The sequence below is a fragment of the Toxorhynchites rutilus genome, chromosome 3 (genome assembly GCF_029784135.1).
Source record: "Toxorhynchites rutilus septentrionalis strain SRP chromosome 3, ASM2978413v1, whole genome shotgun sequence".
Classification (NCBI taxonomy): domain Eukaryota; kingdom Metazoa; phylum Arthropoda; class Insecta; order Diptera; family Culicidae; genus Toxorhynchites; species Toxorhynchites rutilus.
Window position 1 is genome coordinate 251,171,325 of NC_073746.1, and position 27,366 is coordinate 251,198,690.

At 37.2% G+C, this 27,366-nt stretch overlaps 1 protein-coding gene across 1 annotated transcript; it reads left to right on the top strand.

The window, feature by feature from the left end:
- Positions 1-4,135: 4,135 nt before the first annotated feature.
- Positions 4,136-17,599, top strand: LOC129775904 (cytochrome P450 4d1-like). The gene is made up of 5 exons (XM_055781132.1): positions 4,136-4,398; positions 16,011-16,117; positions 16,179-16,458; positions 16,521-17,330; positions 17,386-17,599. The coding sequence occupies exons 1-5, from the start codon at positions 4,242-4,244 to the stop codon at positions 17,541-17,543; spliced, it is 1,512 nt and encodes a 503-aa protein (XP_055637107.1). The 5' UTR covers positions 4,136-4,241; the 3' UTR covers positions 17,544-17,599.
- Positions 17,600-27,366: the final 9,767 nt, after the last annotated feature.

The following is a 27,366-nucleotide window of genomic DNA, read 5'->3' on the forward strand; positions in this document are numbered from 1 at the left end:
TGGAAATGAAACACACATTTCTGCATAACTCGAGAACTAATCAAGAAAATGGAACCAAATTAGGCATATGGAGGTTTTAGGGTGCAATAAATGTTTCAATGATGGTTAGACTCTCCACCCCCCCCTTTCTAAGGGGAGGGGTTGGGGCTTCTGCCATACAAATGAAACACAAATTTCTGCATTACTCGAGTTTTAATCAAGCAAATGAAACCAAATTAGACATATTGAGGTTTTAGGGTGCAATAAATGTTCCTATGATGGTTAGACTCTCCCCCCCCCCCCTTTCTAAGGGGAGGGGTTGGGGCTTCTGCCATACAAATGAAACACAAATTTCTGCATTACTCGAGTTTTAATCAAGCAAATGAAACCAAATTAGGCATATTGAGGTTTTAGGGTGCAATAAATGTTCCTATGATGGTTAGACTCTCCCCCCCACCCTTTCTAAGGGGAGGGGTTGGGGCTTCTGCCATACAAATGAAACACAAATTTCTGCATTACTCGAGTTTTAATCAAGCAAATGAAACCAAATTAGGCATATTGAGGTTTTAGGGTGCAATAAATGTTCCTATGATGGTTAGACTCTCCCCCCCCCTTCTAAGGGGAGGGGTTGGGGCTTCTGCCATACAAATGAAACACAAATTTCTGCATTACTCGAGTTTTAATCAAGCAAATGAAACCAAATTAGACATATTGAGGTTTTAGGGTGCAATAAATGTTCCTATGATGGTTAGACTCTCCCCCCCCCCTTTCTAAGGGGAGGGGTTGGGGCTTCTGCCATACAAATGAAACACAAATTTCTGCATTACTCGAGTTTTAATCAAGCAAATGAAACCAAATTAGGCATATTGAGGTTTTAGGGTGCAATAAATGTTCCTATGATGGTTAGACTCTCCCCCCCCCTTCTAAGGGGAGAGGTTGGGGCTTCTGCCATACAAATGAAACACAAATTTCTGAATTACTCGAGAATTAATCAAGCAAACGAAACAAAATTTGGCATGTGGAGGTTTTAGGATGCAATAAATGTTTATATGGTGGTTAGACACTCCTCCCGCTCTCTAAGGGAGGCTGCCATGCAAACGAAACACAAACTTCTGCATAACTCGAGAACTAATCAAGCACAATTTGGGATGTGAGGGCTTTAGGGTATGAGAAATGTTTCTATGATGGTATGACACCCCTCCCTCCTCTGGAATGGAGAGAGGGTCCCATAAAAATATAGCACTTAATTAATATAAATTAAAAATTAATAACTTAAAATACTTAGCCTACTTGAAACTGTGCATAACTGGAAAGAACGTTCAAGAATGCATTTCTTAAACTTGCCCGAGATAAGTGAAAGTCATAAGACAAGTAGCAAGTAGCAGTAGTAGTTGCCGACATAGATATGCGTGTTTATAATACCCTTAGCTTTCATTTGAAGAATGAGCCAATGTTGAGCCAAAGAAATGTTTCTATGGTGGTTAGACTCTCCACCCCCCTCTCTAAGGGGAGGCTGCCATAAAAATGAAACACAAATTTCTGCATTACTCAAGAATCAAGCAAATGAAACCAAATTTGACATGTGAAGGTTTTAGGGTGCAACAAATATTTCTATGGTGGTTAGGCACTTCACTCCCCTCTTGAGGGGGGGCTGCCATACAAATAAAACTCAAATTTCTGCATTACTCGGGAATTAATCAAGCAAATGAAACCAAATTTGGCATGTCAAGTTTTTAGGGTGCAATAAATGTTTCTATGGTGGTTAGACACCCCACCCCCCTCTCTAAAAGGGGGCTGCCATACAAATGAAACACAAATTTCTGCATTACTCGAGAATTAATCAAGCAAATGAAACCAAATTAGGCATATGAAGGTTTGAGGTTGCAATAAATGTTTTTACGGTGATTAGACACTCCACCCCCCCCCCCCTCTGTAAGGGGGAGCTGCCATACAAAATTAAACGGTGTCGATTAGAAGATCAATCAATGAACAGTTCTGCGATTGGACCCATGAACTTACTCATAGTAAGAAAACGTGAATATTTAAAGGTATTGATAACAAAAAACAAATTTTGGGCACGACGAAGTTTGCCGGGTTGTTCAATAAAATCTTCTGATCTTAAAATAGCTCAAAAAGATTACTCCTTTTTTTATTGTTGCCAATGAGTGAGGCATTATTTTTTTGTCCACCAATCCTACACATGTTCGTTTTTTAAAACTGTGATCCTTTCGGAACAATTTTACTTTTAGGGTACAGAATTCGTTCTCGTTCTTGTAAATTCGTAGAATCCTGGAAACGCTTCGAATACAACGCTGGAAGAGAGAGAGAGAGAGAAAGAGAGAGAGAGAGAGAGAGAGAGAGAGAACAGGACTACCACAGAAGCACAAATGAGACACAAATCTGTTCATCATGCTTCACAGATACATTTTGTTTTGTTTTCATTCATACCACGAGATGAATCTTTAATGATGAAATCATATAATAATACTGAAAAAGAAAGAAATTCCAAACGCGGGAAAATCTGTACCAGACTGTACATTTGACGAAAATCTGTAATCTGTACCGTACAAAATCTGCACCAATAATAACGAAAAAATCTGTACCTTTAAATCTGTACGTGTGGCAACACTGGCTGGCATATATATGTATGATTTATGTGCGGTCCCTATCCCACATCCCACAAAAAAATGTTTTACCTGTACTTATTCTAAGATGCTCGACTCAGGATTATTACTGCTTTTGTGGTCATGAAGTTTTCTATAAATAATCTTCAATCAGAATTATTACTATCTGAGTAAAATGTGCACCCCTATACTACATTCTTCTGTCGTAAACTGCCGCAACAAGCGACACCTAGTGGAGAGTAGCCAACTTTTTAAACATGTGTGAAAGCGGTAAATCAAAAATAGAAACATGCTTTTCGCGCGTTAACGCCTACGCATAAGAATTCAAAACACTAACTATTGAAACAGTTTGCTCATGATATGTCATTCGTTCACTAGCAACTGATGATCTAGATAGTGAAGAAATATAAATTTGAATTGCTCGCCGGCTGATATCAGAATCAGCTCTAGTGGGCGGAAAACGCAGTCAATCAAATCGATCAAATCGTTATGGAGATCAAATTTGTTTGCCGGCTTCGTTAGGTACAACATTGAACTTGAAGTGAGCTGAAGTCGATGTGTTCACGCAACATGCCGCTAAGAACGGTATGCGCAACTGCGGAACTGACTTTAAGGAAGCAGTGATAACGCAAAATAATTCATAAACATTACATTTTTGTTATGAATTCTTTATATCCCCAACTGTAGGCATTATTTTTGCGCGCGCATTAATACGTGTGAATAATTCAATACATACGAATGCAAGTATGACTGTTCTAAAAATAAGTGATTGGGCTGAACATGATGGGCTTCAGATGAGCAGACGAGCTTCAGACATTATACATAAATGATAAAATAATCTTCGCATATGAAAATATTGTTTAATCTGTTTGAGTTTATCGCACGGATTAATTGTTATTTGTTCAAACAACGTATTACTTCCATATTACTTTTTGAAACTATTGCTGCATACGCAAAATAATGTTAATCTTAAGGTATTTTTTTAGAATTTGTATTTGGAATGGTAAAAAAATAATGCTAAGGATATTTATGCATTCCGGAATTCGAAGGTCATTGGAGCTAGATCATCTAGAACAAAAAATATTCGAAATTTCTTTCGAACTCTCAAACATCAAACAGAGACAAACAAACATCAACAGATTCTATCAATAATGAAAAATGCATTCTCTTTTGTATCAAGAGCATTATCCTGACCGAAACCCCAACTACCTATGTTGAAGGTTAACCTGCTTCTCTATGCAATCGTATTTTGCTTCGTCAGTTATCATCGCGAGATGTAGTTCATCGCTTTGCAAGCTTTGTTCTCATCGGTCAGAAGAATCAGTTCAAAACTTTATTAAATCCTTTTACTTCCCCACACTAGAACCTCTCCGAGCGCGCAATCTGATACCAGAGCGTGTCTTGCGGGCACCGTTGTGATGTTTTGTCTGATAGCTCCCAGAATGCTTCACGCAACAGTGTGTCGCGCGCGAACTTGGCCGAATAGAACAAGTTAGAATATGATAACGCTAGAAATCCTCTTGCACCGAACTACAGCCACTCAGTAGTGATCAGGCCGTTCTCAGAGGAACAGTTCTAGTAGCTCCAGACCGTTGGGAACTAACATTTTAATATTTCGAAGCATCCTGTACGGTCAGCATGTGGGCTTTGCTAGTGCTTCTGACAGCAGTGATCGTTGTCCTAGCGGTGTATCGAAAATTTGCCCGAACATTGGATGTTTCCAAGCAGTATGGTGGACCTCGAGCTTTACCGATATTGGGGAATGGGTTGTGGTTCCTGAATAAGACACCCGTTGGTAAGTGATGCGGAAAAGCTGGTATGGCTAAATTGAAGAAAAAAGTTGGTTCTGTACTGTAACATAACCGTCGACCGTTACCAAATGAGGGCGTTTAAGAATTCAAGGATAAAAATGTGAAATAAAAACAGCACTACCTTTAAAACACCGTATAGAATCAAGAGTGCTTGTGCGGTCAAACAAAAACATATTCAGTGAATTTTACGGGTCAATTACCTATTTTTTGTAAGGAGTATGCGAAATGTGTTTATTTGTGTATGTTTATGGTAAAGTTGAGGATGTGTTCAAAAAAGAGCTCGTCTTTACGGATAATTAGTACACGTTCGAGAGTTACAAGTGAAAGGTTGCTCTCAAAACAGAACGTGCGGAATTGAGGTCTTATTCTTAATTAGATCGAATATTACACGTCATTGTTTTGACTTGAGATTAGCCATAAATTGCGTGCTATTGTTATCAATATCAAAACCCAGTATTGATAGTAAATAATTGAAAACAGGCGAAGCAAAATATATAGGCGAAAGAAAAAATATTTCCTTTTGAGACAAAAAAATTTAGGAAATTCTCCATTCATGACGAGAGTTATATTGATTTGGAAATGAATGAAACTTCTGAAAAATTCACTTTTACTACAGAAAACATGCAGGAAAATTTGTGGAATACACGGAACGGATACTATTAGTGAACACAGAAGTGGGTTGTGTGATTTTTTATATTAAAGATCGACTTCCTTCTGGCCGGTGAAATTTTGCAACCAAACAAAATGTACTACCGAATGGCCTCACAGAGCTCTACTGTTCACAACTGACTAGATTACACGAAACGATTAAGAAAAATTTACCAGAATTGATCAAAAGAAAATTTAGTTATCTCCCATTATAACAACGCGAAATCTCACATATTTTTCATAACGCGCCAAAAATTGACGGAGCTTGGTTGGGAAGATTTGATCCATCCATCCTATAGCATGGGCATTGCACCGTCTGACTACTATTTGTTTCGATCTCTACAGAACGCTCTTGATAGAAAAATATGGGTCGATAAAAGAGCTGTTACAAAATGCAACAATCGAATTGATTTCCAAAATTATAACTGTATTACAGAGCTAAAATTTCCCTGTAAATACATTTGTTCTTAGTTCATAGTGTTAGGTTGTATTCATTTATGCATTTATGCGTTTGTAAGTTCAGGATTCGTTGCATTCGTTTCCTGAACTATATAGAATAGAACCTCAATAAATGTTCATGCCTGTATACAACCGTTCCATGTCAAACCGATATATTTGGTCTTAGATTTTCGTGAAAAGTGGTAGATTTATTCTTTATCGCAAAATATTAGACCCGTATTTTTTTTTATTTTTCATTAGGGTACCTTGTTCCATTTCAGGGTGGTCCTAAAATATTTTTTTTTTCATCTTTTTCCTAAAAAAGAAAATGAAAAACATGAAGATTTCAACTACTGGACCGATTCAGATGGTCGACTTATCAAATCAAAGACAAAAATGCCAACTAATATTTTTAGAAAAATATTACACTTGCAAAAAAATTGGATTTTGTTTTCGTAATTATTAATTTTATTTGTTTTTTGTTGTTTTCATGACTTCGGACTAGAGGGCGCTATATTTTTTTATATTTTTTTTAAGTTGATTTTTTTTTCCATAACATATCCAAAAATTAGAGATGTGATTTTTTGTTTTTGTTTTTAAGTTATGATTTGCCAAAGTCAAACGATAGCCCGAAAAATCACTTTTCTTCCAAAAATTCCTTTTTCAAAAAATCATAACTTTTGAACTACTGGAACGATTCAGATAATCGACATGTAAAATTGAAGCCAATGAGCTAGTCTTTCTTGATTCTAGTCGCATAAATCTCGTCTAGTAGTATAGGAATATTGAACGAAGAATGAAAACAAGTTAAGTTTGAAAAATCATTACTCAAACCCGAAAAAAGACACATCTTTGATTTTTGGATATGTTATGTAAAAAAAACCACAGGTTTCAAGAAAAAATATAAATCCCTCTATCTTTAACCGGGAAAATTATGAAAACTAATACAATCAATAATTACCAAAATGAAAATCCAAATCATTTGTGAATGTTATATATTTTAATTATTAAGGTTCAATTTGATATGTCGATCATCTGAATCGGTCCAGTTGTTCAAAAGTTATGATTTTTTCAAAAAAGTCTTTTTTGAAAAAAAGGGGGAAAATTTTGATTGTTTTAACCAACGGTAATTCGGTAATTCATAACTTAGAAACATATCATATCTCTGATTTTTGGATATGTTATGTCAAAAATCCTCAACTCCCAAGAAAAAGTATAGTGCCTCCTAGTTCAGAACCATTTTTTTTTTTTTTTATCTTCGCTTATTTTTCGTCGGCCTATTTCCGCCACTTTAGTGCCAATCACCGACATCAGGGAGGCGACTCCACCTGTTCCTACCTATCAGACTCAACAACTCATGAGCCGGGCCAACTTCTTTTACTTCCGCTCCGAAGGAAGACGTAACCAGAGATTTTTCGCCTCAGAAAATCCCAACGACGCCAGCTGGGATTGAACCCAGGCCGATCGGATTGTGAGGCTGTTACGCTAACCATACAACCACTGGCGCCGTCTGTTCAGAACCATGAAAACAACAAAAAACAAATACAATCAATAATTACAAAATCCAAATTTTTGGCAATTGTAATATTAATTTGATATATCGATCATCTGAATCGATCCAGTTTTTCAAAAGTTATGAATTTTCAAATTCTAATTAAATTAAATAAATAAATTATTTAATTAAATAAATAAAATAAATAAATAAAGGGAAAAAAAATCAAATAAAGTCATTTTTGGGGAAAAGGTGAAAAAAATAATTTTTCAGATCACCCTAAAATGGAAATGGTATAATATTTTGCGCTAAAGAACAACGTTTTTTGCAGGGCTCAAGCCTGTCTTCCTCTTCTTCTTGCTCATCACACACTACGCGAAGCGTCAAATTTATGACGCGGAAAGAAAAACACACGATACGAATACCGCGAAAAACGAACAGAAAAACCAAACGACGATATCCAAGTTGCATTACCAATGTTTGATCGAAGCGCAGTGAAAGCAAATTGAACTGGATTGCTCAACAGTCCAATGCCGAATGAAACTTTGCCTCAGCGAGATCCACTGTTTATACTCTAGGCAAGTATTCCCCTTCATTCTTCTACTTTTCCTTTGTTCATTTGTTCACGGAAACTTTAAATCATACGATTTCCCCTTCGTTGGTCGTCGATAAGTTGCTCGTTATTGACAGCTCTGTTCGGGAAAGCACACAAATCAACAGAACAAATGTATGGGAAAATGGAAACGCTGAATTTTAACCATTTAAAAATCAGGGGATTCTAATGTATAGCATATTAAACAAATCTTAGGGAATTTCCGATTTGTTTAGTATGTAAATCGCCAAATCCGTTCGCGGCAAAAATAGTTATTAACGTTAACTTTATTTCATAAAAACGTGACCTGTTTTCTGATTTGGGACCCTTAATGAAAGACGTAGTTCTACGTCAAAATCTAACGGGCTAATTTTGGAATTTTTTTGAGGCACCTATGCTCAACAACAAACTGGCTCAGACAAAAATGAGAGTGTGTATGTGTTAGATCTCTCTCTCCTCATTCTGCTAGTATTTTTTTTTATGATCAAGTATGGAAAATTTCATTCGCTCATTTCTCCACACCTGATTATAAATCACAATAAATCAATTGTGAAATTGCACGATGAATCATTTTACACTATCCGACCATCTTCATTCGGGACTGAGAATGAATATAACAAAACAAAGAGTGGTAAACAACTTCAATGCATGAATATTCCTTTGGAAGGATCGCACGAAACAAAATAACGAGTGAGACAAAATAGACTCAATCTGCGTGTAGGGGAGATGGGGGTGAGACGGACATGTTAAGGAAAACTTCAATTGTATCTTTGGAAACTCATGTTTTCAAAAATTTAAAAGCAGTTTCTTACAGTTCAATATACTGGTTTTTTAAATAACTGGCCTAATGTTTTATAAAACTGTGTTTTTCCATGTTTTTGACTGAAATTAAAACAAGCCGAAAAGTACATTTTTATCGGTGCGGGTATAATGGACATGTAGTGGGGGGATATGGACAGAATCATGCTATACGAAGCGTAGAGGTTTATCGCTCGCGAGAGAAATAATTTCACTCTCTCTCAATGTTTGTGCGTCCAGTAACTGAAATAGAACAGAATAAGAAAGCAATATAAAAAAGAGTTCAATATTCTTCCCTTCACTTTCCATCATGCGTTGGATGTGATTATGGATATGACTGTCCATTTAAACACAATTAACACAATTAAACCACTCAAAATGCTTAATATCGAAGCCGCAAAAGTTACATCCACACGCGGAATCATGTTTGATTTTCGGTTTTTGTTTCTCTATTCCACTTTTGATCAGTATTCATTGTCATAGGCAAGTATGGAAAAGTTCATTCGCTCATTTCTCCAAACCTGATTATAAATCACTCTTGTATCTGCTTGAAATAATCATGGCGAAAAGAATGCAACAAACAATCGTGAGATTGCACGAAGAATCATTTTACACTCCCCAACCATCTTCATTCGGGACTGATAGAAAACATAACAAAACACAGAGTGGAAAACAACATTCAATGAATGAATATTCCTTTGGAAGGATCGCACGAGACAAAATAACAAGTGAGTCAAAATAGGCTTAATCTGCGTGTACGTATGACTTTATTTTCCCTTGTACTCTTTTACTTGTCAGGATTCAAGTGTACATGAATCTAGCTTCCCGCTCACCAATAACCAATAATATGGTGTTTTGCGTTAGCTTAGATCGTTTCATACTAGAAACAAAAAACAATAAGTGGGCTATATCTGTGATATAACCGCAAGGTAGACGTAGGACTACCGTTGAATCGGTAATCATTTATTTGAAATTGCATCTGAATCAATTAATGAATGAAAGAATACTTTGAAAAAATGCTGAAAGTTTTTCTTGTTAGTGGAAGTATAAGTATGGAATTGTTATTAACATAAAATTCAACTCTTTCGAACTTGTTGGTGGTCCCGAAACGAACCGAATGAATTTAAGTGACCTTGTAAAAGCAACTGAAGATGTTTGATACATGATTCATTTTTGTTTTCGTGAGAATAACACGAGATTTTTCATGATCACTCCATGCGCAGAATAGAAACTGAGGGCGCCATTTCACGGTGAAAACGAAATAAAGTCTATATAACCTTGCACAGAATTCATTTCGTTTTTATCGTGATGTGGCAATTTTTCATGACTGCTCCATGCGAAAGCAGAACAGAGACTGATGCGAGTGAAAATACTCACGCCTTGCATGTGTCCGCTATGATTTTCCAAACACTAATGTAAGCGAGCAAAGGAAATCACAGCTTACATGTATTCGCTATGACGGTTTCTCCAGGTGCCTAGATTTTGCGTCCATGTTCGGGAATACATTGCGATAACCAATCATCATCAATGAGCTAGATTGTTATGATTTCAATAGCTTGTTTTCAAAGCAATTTTTGGCTATTGAAACAATTTTTTGGACCAATAAGTGACAATCATATAACTCGTTGACATTTTATCTTTCGAATAAAGTGATTATTATACCTCTTCATTCAGCCGGTAAAGAGGAGTTACCGTTCAAAACCTTGCAGTCCAGCGTCACACTCGCTTTCGAAACTTTGAACTTACACACCGGTACAGAAATGATAGACGTAGTCCTACGTCAAAAATGTTATTGCAATAGTGCACAGGAAACAAATCGATTTCAACTATCTACCTATATTTTACTGCCGCGATCGTGGCCCAATGATTGGTATTTGAGTGAAAATCAAATGATTTGACAGAGACACTCTCTGGCTCAAGCAAAAGTTTCCAATTTGATTCTCTTACGTCATTCCGTGAGGCAAATGAGGGAATGCAAAATTCTCTAAGAATAGATGAGCGGAATCGAGACATTATTTTACCGTTAAACTCGAGAATGAACTTTGCGACGATGATAGGTGAATGTTTTCTGTCTCAAATAAAGTGAGGAATAAGCGGAGAATAGATGGGTGAATTTTATCTGTGAATGAGTGTTGTTGAACGAATTTCGATGCGATTTTGCCCATACCTGTTTATGATCACTCAGTTTTGCTCAAAATGTCAACGAAACAAGAAGCATTTCGCGAGCGCGTCGTACTGTTCTACGAACTGCACAGAAATCTCGGTCAAAAGTATACGGTAGAACATTTTAAAAGAAAAAATGTTGCGGTTTCGAATGTTTATCATACCCTAAGGTCAACAACTGTCAACTGTCAACAACTCACCAGTACATCTGTGAAACATTGAAAAGAGTCAGAATAAAGTGCCGAAAGAAGACAAGAGCCCCAAAATACAGAGAAAAACAGGTTTCAATGTTGAAATCCCAATACCACTGGTTAATAGAAAAAACAGGAAGTGGGTTATATCTATGGTATAACCGCAAGGGTGACGTAGGACTATCGTTGATTTAGAGATCATTTGTTTGAAGTTGAATCTGAATTCATTTTGAATGAATGAATATTTGGGGGACTTCGAAATCGAGAGCGTTACGTTGGAGGCACAAGGTTTTATGAATCCAATATTGGATACGGAAATACCCTACTGATAGGGAAGAATAATCTTCAGAAGCTATCCTGTTGATTGCGATTGATTGAAAAATCACAAAACCAAATGTATTTGGTCACAGTGTTACATGGATAGAAAACATTAGAATAAACTTTTTCACATGAATGTAATTTTAAGTTCCCAGAGGAACTGGCAGATTATTTTCAGTAACGATTAGATATTTCCACATTTTCCTCGATACTGGAAGCCCACCAGTGGTTAATGCTAACTCGATAACCATCTGTTAATAGCACTTGATTGAATCATATTCGGTCACAGTGTTACATGGATAGAATAAATTCAAATAAACTCTTTCACATGAATGTATTTTTAAATTCCCAGAGGAACTGGCAGATTATTTTCCGGATCTTTCTCGATGCTGAATGGCATCCAAACGGAAAGAATTCCGTGCGTGTATGTGTGTGTAGCGGCTACTTCGATGGTCACCTTCTCTTCTCCTGAAGGATCGGCTTCTCTGTGCTCCCTCACAGTTTCAAACAAACTGCTTGCGTTTCAGGGCAGATCTCGATCCTTCGCCGTCCAGCACCCTCAGCAACGATGTTGTCTTGTCGATGTCCTCACGAAAAATGAATGCATCTCACCACCAGAATATCGCTTAAGTATGCTTTTTGTGCGTGATTGAATCGAGAGAAGGCGTGGTTTACGATGGCAATTTGGAAGGCAAACTAGAGGGGAATTAACTCTCTGAGCTCGGAACTTTCGGTGACTGAGCAATAATCGATTGCGGACGCATACAATATTGGATACGGAAATATCCTACTGATGGGGAAGAATAATCTTCAGAAGCTATCCTGTTAACTGCGATTGATTGAAAAATCACAAAACCAAATGTATTTGGTCACAGTGTTACATGGATAGAAAAAATTCAAATGAACTCTTTCACATGAATGTATTTTTAAATTCCCAGAGGAACTGGCAGATTATTTTCAGTAACGATTAGATATTTCCACATTTTCTTCGATACTGGAAGCCCACCAGTGGTTAATGCTAACTCGATAACTATCTGTTAATAGCACTTGATTGAAACATATTTGGTCACAGTGTTACATGGATAGAAAACATTCAAATAAACTCTTTCACATGAATGAATTTTTAAATTCCCAGAGGAACTGGCAGATTATTTTCCGGATCTTTCTCGATGCTGAATGGCATCCAAACGGAAAGAATTCCGCGCGTGTATGTGTGTGTGTGTGTGTGTGTAGAGGCTGCTTCGAGATCTTCCCTGGGAACCGTTTGTGGCATCACTCTCCTCCTGATGGATTCCCTTTTGGCCTAAGGTGCACAAACAGGCTCTTGGTGACACCGTTCATCCGCGCTTTCATGATAAACGAAGAGCTTCACCACAACAGCGACAACATGCTCCAATCGCTGTTCAATTTGAACTGAGTGGATTTCCGAGCGGCGCTCGCTTATATACCGATTGGTGATTTCAATAGCCTGTTTTGAAAGCAATTTTAAGACTATTGAAACATGGTTTTGGATCAGAAAGTAACAAGTATAGAATGCGTAGACATTTTATCTTTCGAATGAAGTGTTTATCATACCGTTTCGTTCCGTTGTTTAGGAGCTATTAACGCTCAAAATCTCGGTCTCCGGCGTAACGCTTTCGTTTTCGAAACTTTGATTTTACACCCCGGTATAGAAATGAAAGACGTAGTCCTACGTCAAAAATATTCCGAGTTCCAAGTTACTTCCTTCTTTCGAAGACGCGCATGCCCGGAAACGATGGACACTTTTCCTAATGCATCTCCGAACATAAAATAGAAGTTTAAATATAAGTTTGAACAGAAAGTGATGCTGTGTATTGTCATTTCCGAGGGAAGTATTTCTAAGCCATTGTTCAAACCCTCTGGTTTGGCTATCAATCGAGATGTGTTCCAGAATGAATGTTTGAAGAAAATGTTGATCCCGTTCCAACAAAACCATCATGCAGATGGACTATAGGGTAAGTTGGGGTTATTTGGACCACCCCTTTATCTCGAAAAGTACGGCTCAACATGGATTATTTATAATGTCATCTCCTTCTATTGTTGAACCGTATGACCTAACGTTAAAAAAAATGGTAAAGCTTAACAGGTGGGGGAAAACGGTAGCATGAACAAAGCAAACACATGGACACATTTCTGTGGAGTGAATTGGTCCTATAGGTTTGAAGCATTTCATTGGTCTAATTGATTCCAGATGTCGCGGAATTACAAAAAAGGATGGACAGACAATGTTGGACGAAGGAGGAGCTTGAAAGAGAAGCGCAGGCCACCAAAGACGGATTTTTCTTTTTCATTTGTGCAAATATTCGCAAATATGCATGCGACTAATTGTCTGTTAACTGTTCCAGAGAATTTGATTCAGATGAATGTTCATAAACATTATAATGTTTTGATTTTCGAATGACGTATCATTTGTATAAAGCAGTGATTTTCAACCGGTGGGGAATTCCCCCCTAGTGTGGAATTTGATCATTGAAAGGAAGAAATTATGCAAGTGAATTTTCCAGTACTTCGCTTTGAAGATGGCAATGATTAGCAAAAATTTTCACAAAAACTTTATTGGATACTCTAAAATTTACGATCCTCGGCAAACATTTCCAAATCTGAAATGTACAGTTCAATTTAACAACTTCGCAATGTTTGAAAGACTTTCGTCAGTGAATGATAATGGAAAAGACAACGAAACAGTACAAAAGACCATAAATAAGGAAATTGTACAGCAATTCTCAAGACTTTTTCAATAAGTTTAACTTGAAACATATTTTCCTTGTATCAAAGAACAAGCTCTGGATATGGTTTGAAATCCCTTCCGACTGGCCGTGACGAATGTTTCGAATCAATTTCAGCACAAACTCATCGATTTTAAAATGATCGATTCTCATCCTGATATGCAGAATAAGCGTTACGAGTGTTGTTGTCTTTTGCGTAGTATTTTTGTGAATCTGGATTAGAAACAAAACAACGTAACAGAGTGGATATCAAAAATGACGTAAGGTGTGCTTTTCTACAACGTTCTCAAGAGTTACGATTTTGGCGGAAAACGTTCAGGTGCAGGTGCCATACTGACTTGTAATCAGATACAAGTATAAAATCAAATTTGTTGTGAATATAACTTGCAAACCGTTTAAAACATTTAATTATTTTACTGATATTCTACAGACTTTCTTCCGAAATACTGATAGGGGGGCACTGGGATAGCACTGGGATTAATTTTCGTAAAGGGGGGAATGGAGCAAAAAAGGTTGAAACCCACTGGTATAAAGTATTGCTTGTAGTAAAAGATATCAATTAAAAGTTTATAAAAGTTGGAATTGAATGTGTGTCTTCTGTGCATTAAATTCAAACGAATAAATTTGTTTTAACATGTACTTTATCATTCTGTTATGATAGATTATTAGTTTGCGATGCTCTCTCATAATGTATGGAAAATATTAAAGGGTGTGTCACATCAAATCGCATCACGGAAAAAACGCTGTAGAAATTTAATTTTTAGGAATTATATCTTCAGCTTTCGCTTATAATCAGATCAGAGTGTATAGATCACGTGGGCCATGCTTCACTGTCAATTTTTCGTAAATTTAGAAAAATGTCGTCGAACGAAAAAGAGCGTCGTGAATTAATCCAGCGCACTCATTTCGAGAATCCGGAGTTGTCACATCGGGACATCGGTAAGATGCTGGGAATCGTCCAATCAACGGTCAGCAGAGTACTAAAACGATACTTCGAGAACCTAACCATCGACCGGAAGGTGAAGAACGGCAAAAATGGATGCTCCTCACTGATCACAAGATCACAAGCGCGTAGTTAAGCAGTTTAGACGTGATCCGAGAAGTTCGGTCCGGGATGTCGCCAATAAGCTGAATTTGTCAAGTTCATTCGTCCAGCGGACCAAGCAGCGGGAGGGCCTGCGTACATACAAGGTTCAGAAGGCTCCTAACCGCGACGAAAGGCAAAACATGGTGGGGAAGACGCGAGCCCGGTAGCTGTACACCGAAAAGCTGACGAAGCCGCATTGCCTGGTAATGGACCTACGTAATGGTAATGGAATGGTAATGGAACCTACGTCAAAGCGGACTTTCGTCAGCTGCCGGGCCTGTAGTTCTTCTCCGCAGAAGACAAATTCAGCGTTCCGGAGGAGATTCGCAAGCAGAAACTATCCAAGTTTGCCAAAAAGTACAAGGTGTGGCAAGCGATCTGCTCTTGCGGAAAGCGGAGCGCCCCCTTCGTGATGACCGGCACGGTAAATGGGCAAGTTTACCTTAAGGATTGCCTACAGAAGCGCTTACTACCACTATTGAAGCAGCACGAGGGCCCGACCATCTTCTGACCGGATCTCGCTTCGTGCCACTATTGAAAGGACGTGTTGGAGTGGTACGAAGCCAACGGGGTCACCTTCGTGCCTAAGAAAATGAACCCGCCCAACACGCCGGAGCTTCGCCCAATAGAGAAATATTGGGCGATTATGAAGCAGGCCCTCCGGAGGAACCCAAAAGTTGTCAAATCGGATGCGGACTTCAAGAAAAAATGGATTTCTGTTCAAAAAAAACTACAACCTGACGTTGTACAGAACCTTATGGACGGGGTAAAGAGGAAGGTGCGAGCATACGGGCTTGGGCTCGAAGTATGAATAAAAAGAAAATGCCAAAAGTTGTTTAATAGTTTTTATTTTACTGTCTAAAATTTTCAAAAAGATCGGTCTACTGGGCGAATTTCTACAGCGTTTTCTTCGTGATGAAATTTGATGTGACACACCCTTTATGATCCAAAACAACTTTTAGCGTTATTCACAATTCGAGTGTTATTTATCGGTTTTTGAATTTGTCCTTTCAACAACATTGATACTTCTGATCTCGAGTAAACCTCTTATTTTTGAACAAAAAATCCATCTTTAGCTATCGATTCTAATCTTACTGATTCTGTGTTTGGTTCTTTTTTCAGAAATGCTCCAGATCGTAGAACGTTTAATAGCCGAATATGGAACAGTTTTTCGATTCTGGCAAGGGCCTGAATTTACTGTCTACGTGGGAGATGCTTCTATGGTCGAGGTATTTAACTTTTCTTCAAACTAAAAAAAAAGTACACATCCACTAAAAAATCTATTTCCAGAATATCCTCACCAACCGCAACCTCACCGACAAATCAGGCGAGTACAAGTTCCTCTCAGACTGGCTTGGCGATGGATTGCTGTTGAGCAAACGGCAAAAGTGGCACGCTAGGCGAAAGGCAATCACTCCTGCGTTTCATTTCAAAATCCTAGAACAATTCGTTGAAGTGTTTGATCGGAATGCTTCCGAACTGGTTGATGTTTTAAGTACCTATGCCGACAGTGAAGCGGTGTTTGATGTTTTCCCATTTGTGCTCCTATACACTCTGGATGTTATTTGTGGTATTGACGGTTACGTTATTCTTCATCAACCTAATTTGATTTCAGATGTATTCAATCCTTAGAAAGTGCAATGGGAACCTCTGTCAAAGCACTAAGAAATGCCGATAGCGAGTACGTGCAGGCAGTCAAGGAAGCCGCTAACATCTCCATTAGGCGTATGTTTGATTTCATCCGGCGAACGCCTATGTTTTATCTGACTCCAAGCTATGCCAAGTTCCGAAAAAATCTAAAAATCCTGCACGGATATACTGATAATGTTATTATCTCCCGTCGGAAACAGCTGGAGGATGGCGGACAAGACAATTCGCGTTTGGAGGCAAACGATGAGAATGAATTTGGCGTTAAGAAAAGGGAAGCCTTTCTTGACTTGTTGATCAAAACTAAGATCAATGACAAGGTACTCGCCAATCTGGAAATACGGGAAGAGGTCGATACCTTCATGTTTGAAGGCCACGATACAACTACTTCTGCAGTAGCTTTCACACTTTACAACCTTGCGAAATATCCGACAGTTCAGCAAAAGGCCTACGAAGAGGTGATCTCTGTAGTCGGAGAGAATTCGGCGAAACCAGTTGATTTGTCTCATTTACACGATCTCACATATCTGGATATGGTAATCAAGGAAACACTACGGTTATATCCATCCGTGCCGTTGATCGGTCGGAGATGTGTCGAAGAAGTAACAATCGATGGGAAAACTATCCCAGCCGGAGCAAATATCATTATCGGGATTTATTTTATGGGACGCGACCCACAGTACTTCGAAAACCCGCTGGATTTTAGACCGGAGCGGTTCGAAGGGGAGACGTCAGTCGAGAAATTTAACCCGTACAAATATGTTCCATTTAGTGCAGGTCCACGAAATTGTATTGGTTAGTAACAGTTCACAGCATACCATTATCTGAATAATCATATCCTTCGTTTCAGGCCAAAAATTCGCTATCAACGAAATGAAAAGTGTGATATCGAAGCTTTTGCGTCACTACAAGTTTATTCTACCACCGAACCTGGAAGAACCTATTCTGATGTCTGAACTGATTCTGAAACCTGAACGTGGAATCCAACTTCAGATCAAGCGCAGATAGTTCATACGAGATTATTTTTATACGTTGGTGCAGTACCAAATTTGTGATATTTTTCAAAATTATAGCATAATTAGACGTTATTTGTTTTATTTTCAACAAGACAACCGAACAGAACCGGTCTGGTGAAATAATATCCCCGTCTGGCAGCATTAGAGAGAATCGAGAACACCGTTGAACTTGGCCGCAAATGTGAAAAATCGCTTGCGGTGCAAACTGGTGATGTTGCGCCTCTTTTTCGCAAATATGTTTGGTGAGATAAGGTTGAGAATGAAACTTTCAGTTCTAGTGCAATGGAAGTCTACTGGCGTACGAATGTGATATGCAGAAAAGTGCGAGTGAAGAAAGAAGTGTAAACATAATTTCTTCTTCACATTATTTTAACAAGTTGTTGATGCACAAGAGAATAATGCACTTGACTTGAACCTGAAAGATATTATAATAATTAATATGAGCTATAACATGCAAATTCAGAATTAATTGACATAAGTTTGAACAAAGAACACACATTCAAAAAACTCTGTCTCTTTTGACTTTTGGTCTCTCTCTTTTCGTTTATGTATTTAGATACTAGCTGACCCGGCCAACTTCGTCTCGCCCAAAATTATTTTTTGACGTAGGACTACGTTTTTCATTTCTATACTGGGGTGTAAGTTCAAAGTTTCGAAAACGAAAGCGTTACACCGGAGAACGAGATTTTGAGCGTTAATAGCTCCTAAACAACTGAACCAAATTGTATGATAAATACTTCATTTGAAAGAACGAATCTCTACGCGTTCTATGATTGTTACTTTTTGATCCAAAAATTTGTTTCAATAGCCTTAAAATTGCTTTCAAAACAGCTATTGAAATCACACCAATCAGTATAAAAGCGAGTGTCGCTCGGAAATCGACTCAATTATGATTGCGCAACGATTGAGGTACCATCGCTGAAATGAATGGATGTTTCCCTAACACAGACTTCAAAACCATGGAGCCTGGGGAAATCGGCCTTGTGAAATAGATGCAATCAACGGGTACTTTTGTACTCGTTTGCCCTTTAGCAAATCGGAATGTTTCCCTAACACACACTTCAAAACCATGGAGCCTGGGGAAATCGGCCTTGTAAAATAGATGCAAGCAACGGATATTTTTGTAGGGGAGCCGCGGGTAAGACGGACAGTGGGGGTATGATGGACAGGTGGTTGATTTGTATAGTTGCATTATGAATTTCAAATTTCTGTTGATGGGAAACCCTTCTACATGCTATTTTATAATATTCAAACCATCCTATGACAATGGATACTGATCAAAAGTGGAATAGAGAAACAAAAACCGAAAATCGAACATGATTCCGCGTGTGGATGTAACTTTTGCATCTTAGATATTAAGCATTTTGAGTGGTTTAATTGCAAAATTGAATTCGCTGGTGGGTATATATTTCGGTTTGTGAGTTGACAGAGAAGCGATATTAGGCATGTACGGAAAAGTTAATTTATTCATAAGTGGTCTAATTTATTGAAATAATTGCACTGAGAGAATGAAATGGACAGTCACATCCATAATCACATGCAATGCATGACGGAAAGTGAAGGGATGAATATAGAACACTTTTGTATATTGCTTTCTCTTTCTGTTCTATTTCAGTTACTGGACGCACAAACACTGAGACAGAGCGAAATTATTCCTCTCGCGAGCGATGAACCTCTACGCTTCGTATACTATGAACCTGTCCATTTCCCAAAATAGATAGAAGCAGCGGGTACTTTTGTACTCGCTTGCGTTTCTGCAAATCGGAACGATTTCCTAACACATACTTCAAAACCATGGAGCTTGGGGAAACTGACATTGCAAATTAGATGCAATCAGCGGGTACTTTTGGACTCGCTTGCGTTTCTGCAAATCGGAATGTTTCCCTAACACAGACTTTAAAACCATGGAAGCCTGAGGAAACTTGTATTGCAAATAAGATGCAAGAAGCGGTTACTTTTGTACTCGCTTGCATTTCTGCAACTCGGAATGTATCCCTAACACGGATTTCAAAACCATGGAGCGTGGGGAAATTGGCATTGCAAATGAGCTGCAAGCTGCGAGTACTTTTGTACTCGCTTGCATTTTTGCAAACCGGAATGTGTTTTCCCACCACAGATTCCGAAACCAATAATTTGGGAAAATCGACATTTGCATGTCCCCTCATGTCGCCAGTACACTGAACTTCTACGCATACCGTTTGATGATTAGGCAAAATGTTGATAACTATTTTCTGCGATAATGACTACCATTATACATGAGTTGACCTAAATTGAAGTTTGTTTGCAATTGAATTCGTAAATTGTTTCATTCATTCACTAGTTTAATCAATAATTTAATCAATACGTACAAAAAATTGCTCTGCGCAGCGGCGACATCGCACACAATGAGGAACATCGATTATTTATGCGATTATTACTAATTGAAAAAACACAAATGAATACTAAGCCAATAGCAGTCCTACGTCAACCATGCGGTTATATCATAGGTATAACCCTTCCATAGTTTTTTTGATCTGAACTGATTCGAACATTTCTTACTAAGCGAACGTTCCTGGATTCAATCGCAGAACTCGCCATTGATTGATCTTCTAATTGGCCTTTCACTATTTCCTTTTACTATAATTTTCCTATTACTTCTTTAAAAACTCGTTATTTTAATATACATTTATTTTCAGACACAATTTTCGCTCAAGATTCTTGCTTCACTTGTAAATAACATGTTTCTCCGTTACATGGAATACATGTTTGATAAAATTTTACCCATATCATAATGTTACCGACGATCACCACCGAGATGGCAAACCGGCTGTAGACTTGCCACAAGGCTAATTATTTGACACATAAGAACAGGAAGCATAGTTGTCAGACAAACACTCATTTTCAATTGTAATACAGAACAGTTAGCCACACATAAAAATCGACACGTTTGTGAATTTTGAATTTGAACTTGAATTGGATTACACTAAAACACTAAAACGGACTAAAATGCAAGCAACAAACGACGTTTATATATATATATACAATCCAAAATAACAATACATTTTTTATAGCTTGAAGTTAACTCCATCAAAAAGCGAGTTTGCTCTCTAAAAAGTTTCCGAAATACGTGTGGCGAAATTATTCGCAGTATTTTCCATTAACTCTTTGTGGTCGTTTGTCTGCTCTCAGCAACCACAGCAAGAAACCATGCTAATGTCTAATGCCTAATGAACCGGTTCACGAATCGACATGGTGCTTCTTCTTCTTCTTCAATGGCACTAACGTTCCTAGAGGAACTTCGCCGTCTCAACGTAGTATTACTTGCGTCATTTTTATTAGTACTTAGTTGAGATTACTATGCCAAATAACACGCCTTGAATGCATTCTGAGTGGCAAGCTCTGGAATATGCGTGACCACAGTGCAAGTCGGAGGCAATTTCATTGACGAAAAATTCCCCCGACCAGAACGGGAATCGAACCCGAACACCCGGCATGTTAGTTCTGACGCTAACCACTCGGCCACGGGAGCACATGGTGCTCCTATGAGTAATAATACAGTACACCCAGGTTTTTTTTACGCGGTTTTTTTTTGCGCGGTTTTTTTACGAGGTTCTTTTAGGCGGATTTTCCTATTAACGCGTTTTTTTTTACGCGGATTTTCCAATTAACGCGGTACCCGCGTTCAAAAATACCAGTACAATATCACATCTCCCCCTCAGCTCACATTTTTCTCTCATGTTCCTTCAGAGAAAATTACGGTAATTAGTGCTTATAACGGAGTATAACACCTTATCACGATTCTTACGTGGATTTTAGAGGTAACGGGTAACGGAGAGCTCGCGGGACGGGGTTTTTACGGGCAGCTATTCGTGAATGTCATTCCCCGTCTACTTAGCTCTGGACGGTCCAACAGTGGTTTTGCACGTGCATCGGCAGAAGAGTGTACAAATTACTAGGGAATCTTCTAGCAACAGCAGATGACCTCATTCGTGAGGAAAATCGAACTATAGCTACCAGTAGCCAACGAAATTGCAGGAAAAACTACGGGTTTATGGAAGCGAGCAACACTCAACTTTTTACTTCCGTTATACGTAAAGATAGTCCCATTTGATATCTATCATTAGGTGACATGGTTTTTTCTTACGCGGATTTTCCAATTAACGCGGTTTTTTTACGCGGATTTTCGAATTAACGCGTTTTTTTTACGCGGATTTTCCAATTAACGCGGATTTTCCAATTAACGCGGTTTTTTTGCGTGGTTTTTTTACGAGGTACGAAATGGAAATGATTGTTCATAAATATCAGAACTACTGTTTGCATAAATGTCTCATGTTATTTGAATAATCGTATAAATGTCTCAAGCGACAAAATCTTTGTTCACCTAAAGTGGAAAGTTCTGATAATTTCAGATACGCTGAAATCATTATTTGAGTTACTACTAGTTTGAATTATGTTGAAGTAGTTGGTTTTAAAAAGCAGAATAATTGTTTGCATAAGTGTCTTATGTCATTTGAATAATATGTAAAAAAAAATCTTTGTTAATATTGATAAGTGCTGATCTTTTCGGACACATTGCTGGCATTTATTATACATTTATTGCATTAGTGGCAAAAGTGTCTCATACTCAACTGATAGTAAAAATAAAAGTATGTATTGATTATACTTCGTATGATTAACTCTTGGAGACTATTTCGAAAGATTTCGCAATATAAACTGAACTTTTGTGAACTTTATCACAAAATAAATTTAAAAAAATGTTTATTTTTCATAATTTTGCATGTATCACTGCTTTTTTAAGGAAAAATAAATCCGACCAGTACGATACCCATGCCCAAATTTAATACGACCGCAAAGGGTTAATACATAACATTGATCTACGTGAAGAGACGAATACAACAAAAAAGACAGCTCTAATCGAACCTTTTATTACTAACGGAATTGAACTTTGTTCAAAAGTGCAGAAGGATTTTCAGGCGAAGTAACGCATTCCCATATCTTCTATCTATATAAATAAAGATGGAAAGCCAAATGTGTTGGTAAGCGCAAAACCCGAGGAAGGAATGGTCCGAATTGAGCTGTCTTTTTTGTATTCGTTTCTTCTTGTAGATCAATATAGCGGAGAGAAAAATCAGAAAATTTTTTGAAGAAAGGTCGGAAAATATGGAGAATGAATTTCCATATGTTCTACAATTACATTATGAAAAGCGTTGTTAGTCCATGCGATGATTGCGCTAACGGAGTTGATCTTTGTTCAGAAGTGGAGAAGGATTTTCAGGCTAAATAACGCATTCCTATATCTTCTATCTATATAAATAAAAATGGAAGGTCAAATGTGTTGGTAAGCGGAAAGCCTGAGAATGAAATGATCCGATTTGAAACATCTTTATTTTGCTGTGTTCGTCTCTTTTCGTAGATCAATATAGCGGAGAGAAAAATCGGAATAATTACGTAATACTCTGAAGGATCGATCGACCAAACCATGAAATCATTCATGTCACCACGAAAGAATATGACCAAAGAAGAAATCAACTCCTTCAAGAGGATGAATGAAAGCTATGAAACATAATATGAAACCTTCAATCATGACGATATAATGAAATGTTTTGGATGTATGAAAGTTATCTATAACAATTACAATACGAAGTACATATCCACTCTACTACATAAGCTGAAAAGTCCTGGGATTTTTAATGAAAACAATCGTTTTTTTTGGGCAAAGCTGTATTTATTCCTCAACATAGTTTTCTTCGAGGGCAATACACATTTCGATTCCCTTTCTGCAGTAAGAAACGTCTTCGAAATATCCCTCAGTGCCACTCTGCAGACTGCCTATTAGACTCAGGAGTCCATTAACACGTTTCATCAATTATCACAAAACGTCGAAAGAAGTCCGTTCAATTACGATTCATTCTTTTGAAATGCCTACAGCCTCATCCAACTCGCGCAACTCTTCAAGATCGTTCAAAACGAGTCGATGCACTTGTTTTACGATTTCTGGATTCTAGATTCTGGATTTGGTCTTCCAGAGCGAGGTATATCTGCGGTGCTTGTACGATCTATTTCAAATTCACGAAACCACAGATAAACTGTTGTTCTCGAAGGAACAAAAGTGGATAAACATTTCGTCAACCACTTTGATTGCTCAGGAGTTTTTCCTATCAAAAAACAATATTTGATCAAAATACGATATTGCTTTTTTTCTATTTTCTATACCAATGTCCAGGTATCGACACTTAAACAACAGTAGTTTGTAAAGAAACAAACGAAATGTCATGAAACTTTACAAATAAGCTAGTGACAGATCAGCCGATGTAGTATTTATACATATTGAAAGCTGAGGATGTTTTACATAACATATAGAAAAATCAGAGATGTGATTTTTTTCATTTTTAAGTTATGATTTTTCAAAGTCAACCGATGGTCCGAAAAATCATTTTTTGCCTTTTCTTCCAAAAATAACTTTTTCAAAAATTCATTACTTTTGAAGTACTAGACCGATTCAGATAATCGACATATAAAACTGAAGCTAATAAGCTAGTCTTTTTTCAAAAAAAAATTTACACTTGCGAAAAATTTGGATTCTGGTCGCATAGAAATAGAAGACTAAAAACATGGCAAATTTGAAAAATCATAACTCAAAAACGAAAAAAAACACGCCTTTGATTTTTGAATATGTCATGTAAAAAACCTCAGCTTTCAAGAAAAAAATTTAAAAAATATAGCGCCCTCTATCTTTAACCGAGAAAGCTATGGAAAACTAAAACAATCAATAATTACGGATGCGATAATCCAAATTTTTCGCAAGTTTAATATATTTTCAAAAAAGACTAGATTTTTGGCTTCAATTGGATATATCGATCATCTCAATCGGTTCTATTGTTGAAAAATTATGTTTTTTTCAAAAAAGTCTGTTTTGGAAAAAAGAGAAAAATTTGATTTTTTAACATTCATGACTTAAAAACGAAAAAGATCACATCTCTGATTTTCGGATATGTTATGTAAAATATCCTCAGCTTTCAAAAAAGAAACATAAAAAAATATAGTACCCTCTAGTCCAATGTCATGGAAACAACTAAAAAAAATCAATGATTACGAAAACAAAGTTCGAATTTATGGCAAACGTAATATTTTTGTAAAAAGTAACTAAGACTAAGTAATTGGCTTTAATTTGATATATCGATCATCTAAATCGGTCCAGTAGTTCAAAAGTTAAGAATTTTCGAAAAAAGGCATTTTTGGAAAAAGTGGAAATGGGCACCCTAATAAAAAAAACTAAAAAATACGGGTCTATTATTTTGCGATAAAGAACAAAACTACTACAAAACTACTACTAAAAACTGGTTTAGCGTATTGTTACCCAGAATCTACTGTAACTTTGCAAATATTACAGCAAGTACCGTCATCCGGGGGCAAATTGATCACCGGGGTGAAATTGATCAAACGTATTACTGAATACAAACATAAATTTTCAGAGGTATTATGCAATTTTATTTTAAACTTTTTTAATCTGACATGTTCAATAATCACCTGAAGGTAATTTTTGTCAATGGCTCTCAAGGAATCACTTATTAAGTTGCATAAAAAATAATATTTTTCTGAATAGCATTTTCGTTTCCATTTTTAACTATTGTAAAAAAACCTATTTTCGACACATCAAAACAATATTTATAGACGCTAAACATATTAATTCACTACTAGCCGATACTTGATGAGTTGAATAAGTAATCAAACACTTGTAATTACTATTAAAATAAGGAGAAAAACTATTTTACAAAAAAGCACCACGAATGACCAGAACCGAATCCCATCATGCCACATATCGAACGACTTGGTTTGTCAAAACTAGCTCATTGGTGACCATCTCAATGGTTTTTGGCCACATTAGGATAACCCGAATGGTCTCCGGATGACCTGCAGATCAGTGTTTTAATCGAGTTACGGAAAGGCATGACCACACCTTTAGGTGGATTCAATCAGGTTTTTGTATCCTAAAATCCTTGAATTATCATTTAAATGACCGCAGGTAAAGAAATCTGGAGCAACATGTCAAAAGGGCCTATCTTCTTTGATCGATTATCTTCATTTACATTCTCTTTCATTAATAACTCAGCGGAAAAAAAGCATTTTCTGATATGTTCGATGAGAAGGAGTGTGAAAGGGAACCTCGTTCATCAAACTACATGGCACAATTGGGGCAAAATCTGTCTGAAAGGCTGTGGTTATCGAAAGAGAAAGTCGATGAAGAGAATCGATCAAAGAAGATAGACCCTTTTGACATGTTGCTCTAGAAATAATTGATTTCCTATACATTTTTGTGCACATGACACTAGAAAATCCTGAAAAACAGAGATTGATCAATTTCACCCCGAAGCTACATTTTGAGATTCTCCGCTAAAAATTTTCCAAATCAACGCTTGAAGATTGTTTTGAACTAAACTTTCCATGACGTTTTGTTGCCTTAGCACCAATACTGATTTGAAAAATAATTGGGTGTACATCTAAAAACAAACTTTCGGAAATATTTACATTTTTCTGAAAATAGGATAAATTTGTACCCGGTTTACGGTACTTATGTTAGCAAACACATTTTTTTTTGTCCAATGTAGTTTTTGGTATTTTTCCCCTGCCAATAAATTTCCTCATTCGAAACACAACTATCGTTCTAAATATATCATTTTTGTGCTTATGGACTATAGAAACATAAATCAAACGTTCGCGACAAGCGCTGGGTTCGGGTGAACGACTTGAATGATTGCACTGAGCAGCAAATCTCTCTCGCACAAGGTGGACTCAGCAAAGCACCTTGTTTAGGATCACTGGGTTAAGGTCATATGCTGCCGACAAACGTGGTACTCGATCGACAAGTTAAAGCAGAATTTTTCTAGCGACGCTGCAAACACGCCTTCGTTTCGGGCGGTTTCCATAGCATGTCTCGGATAGCAATGTTCGTCCCACCTACAATGGTTTGAACTTGATGATTTGGCTGGTAGATAATAATTAATTGAATAATAATGAAACCGGTATGAAATTCGGAATAGACTGCTTCTGCTAATTGCTATCAAATAAATATCATATTGGGTCGCTCAAAAAGTATCCGCGGTTTTGTTGCTGGTTTAAATGATTTTTTCTGTATTGAAAATCATTTTTTCTCAAGTATACATTCGCCATTATTATCTACAATCAATCGACGTATACGAGAAACTTCATAATAATCCTATCCGTTTAGAACTTCAGTCTATCGGCGAAAAACTAGTGCCTCACTGATGGAAATTGGGTTAATCAAGTTTCTTTGCGTTTATCCATGTGGCTCTCAAACTACGAATTTCTTTGTGTAGCCGTCCTTTTTCGAATGATTCCAAACTTTCACATAGTTGATTCTCAGTAAAAAGACTTTCTCCCGACAACTTGCGTACCGGTTTTACTCGATCAGTTGTAGATTTTTATCTACTTTTTCAGTGACCAGAACGAGGACGATCTTAGACATCAAAGTGTTCAAATGTCACATGGCGTTGTAAAGAATATTTTAAAACCATGGATTGTGTAGTGTAAATTGCCAACGTGTCTTCATCTTAAATCTTTTTTTAATCATTATTCTGTCATTTGTAGGTGTCATTCATTCCAATTTTACTATAATAGTGATATAAATTCCTTTTCAAATTTGATTTGGTTTTTTGAACATCGTGAAAGTAGGTGAAGTCACGAGCAACCCTAACAAGCAAGTAACCTGTCCCAAGAGTACTAACAGCGTAGTCAAGAAATATTCACTCGGATTAGATATCATTTGATTATAACCTATTGAAAAACAACTGCAACTTCGGACCAATAAAACACACAGA

Excerpts from the sequence above, each read along its gene's own strand:
- LOC129775904 (XM_055781132.1), top strand. The coding sequence starts at position 4,242 with ATGTGGGCTTTGCTAGTGCTTCTGACAGCAGTGATCGTTGTCCTAGCG. Across the intron at positions 4,399-16,010 it reads CCTGAATAAGACACCCGTTG|AAATGCTCCAGATCGTAGAA; the intron begins GTAAGTGATGCG and ends TTCTTTTTTCAG. Across the intron at positions 17,331-17,385 it reads AGGTCCACGAAATTGTATTG|GCCAAAAATTCGCTATCAAC; the intron begins GTTAGTAACAGT and ends CCTTCGTTTCAG.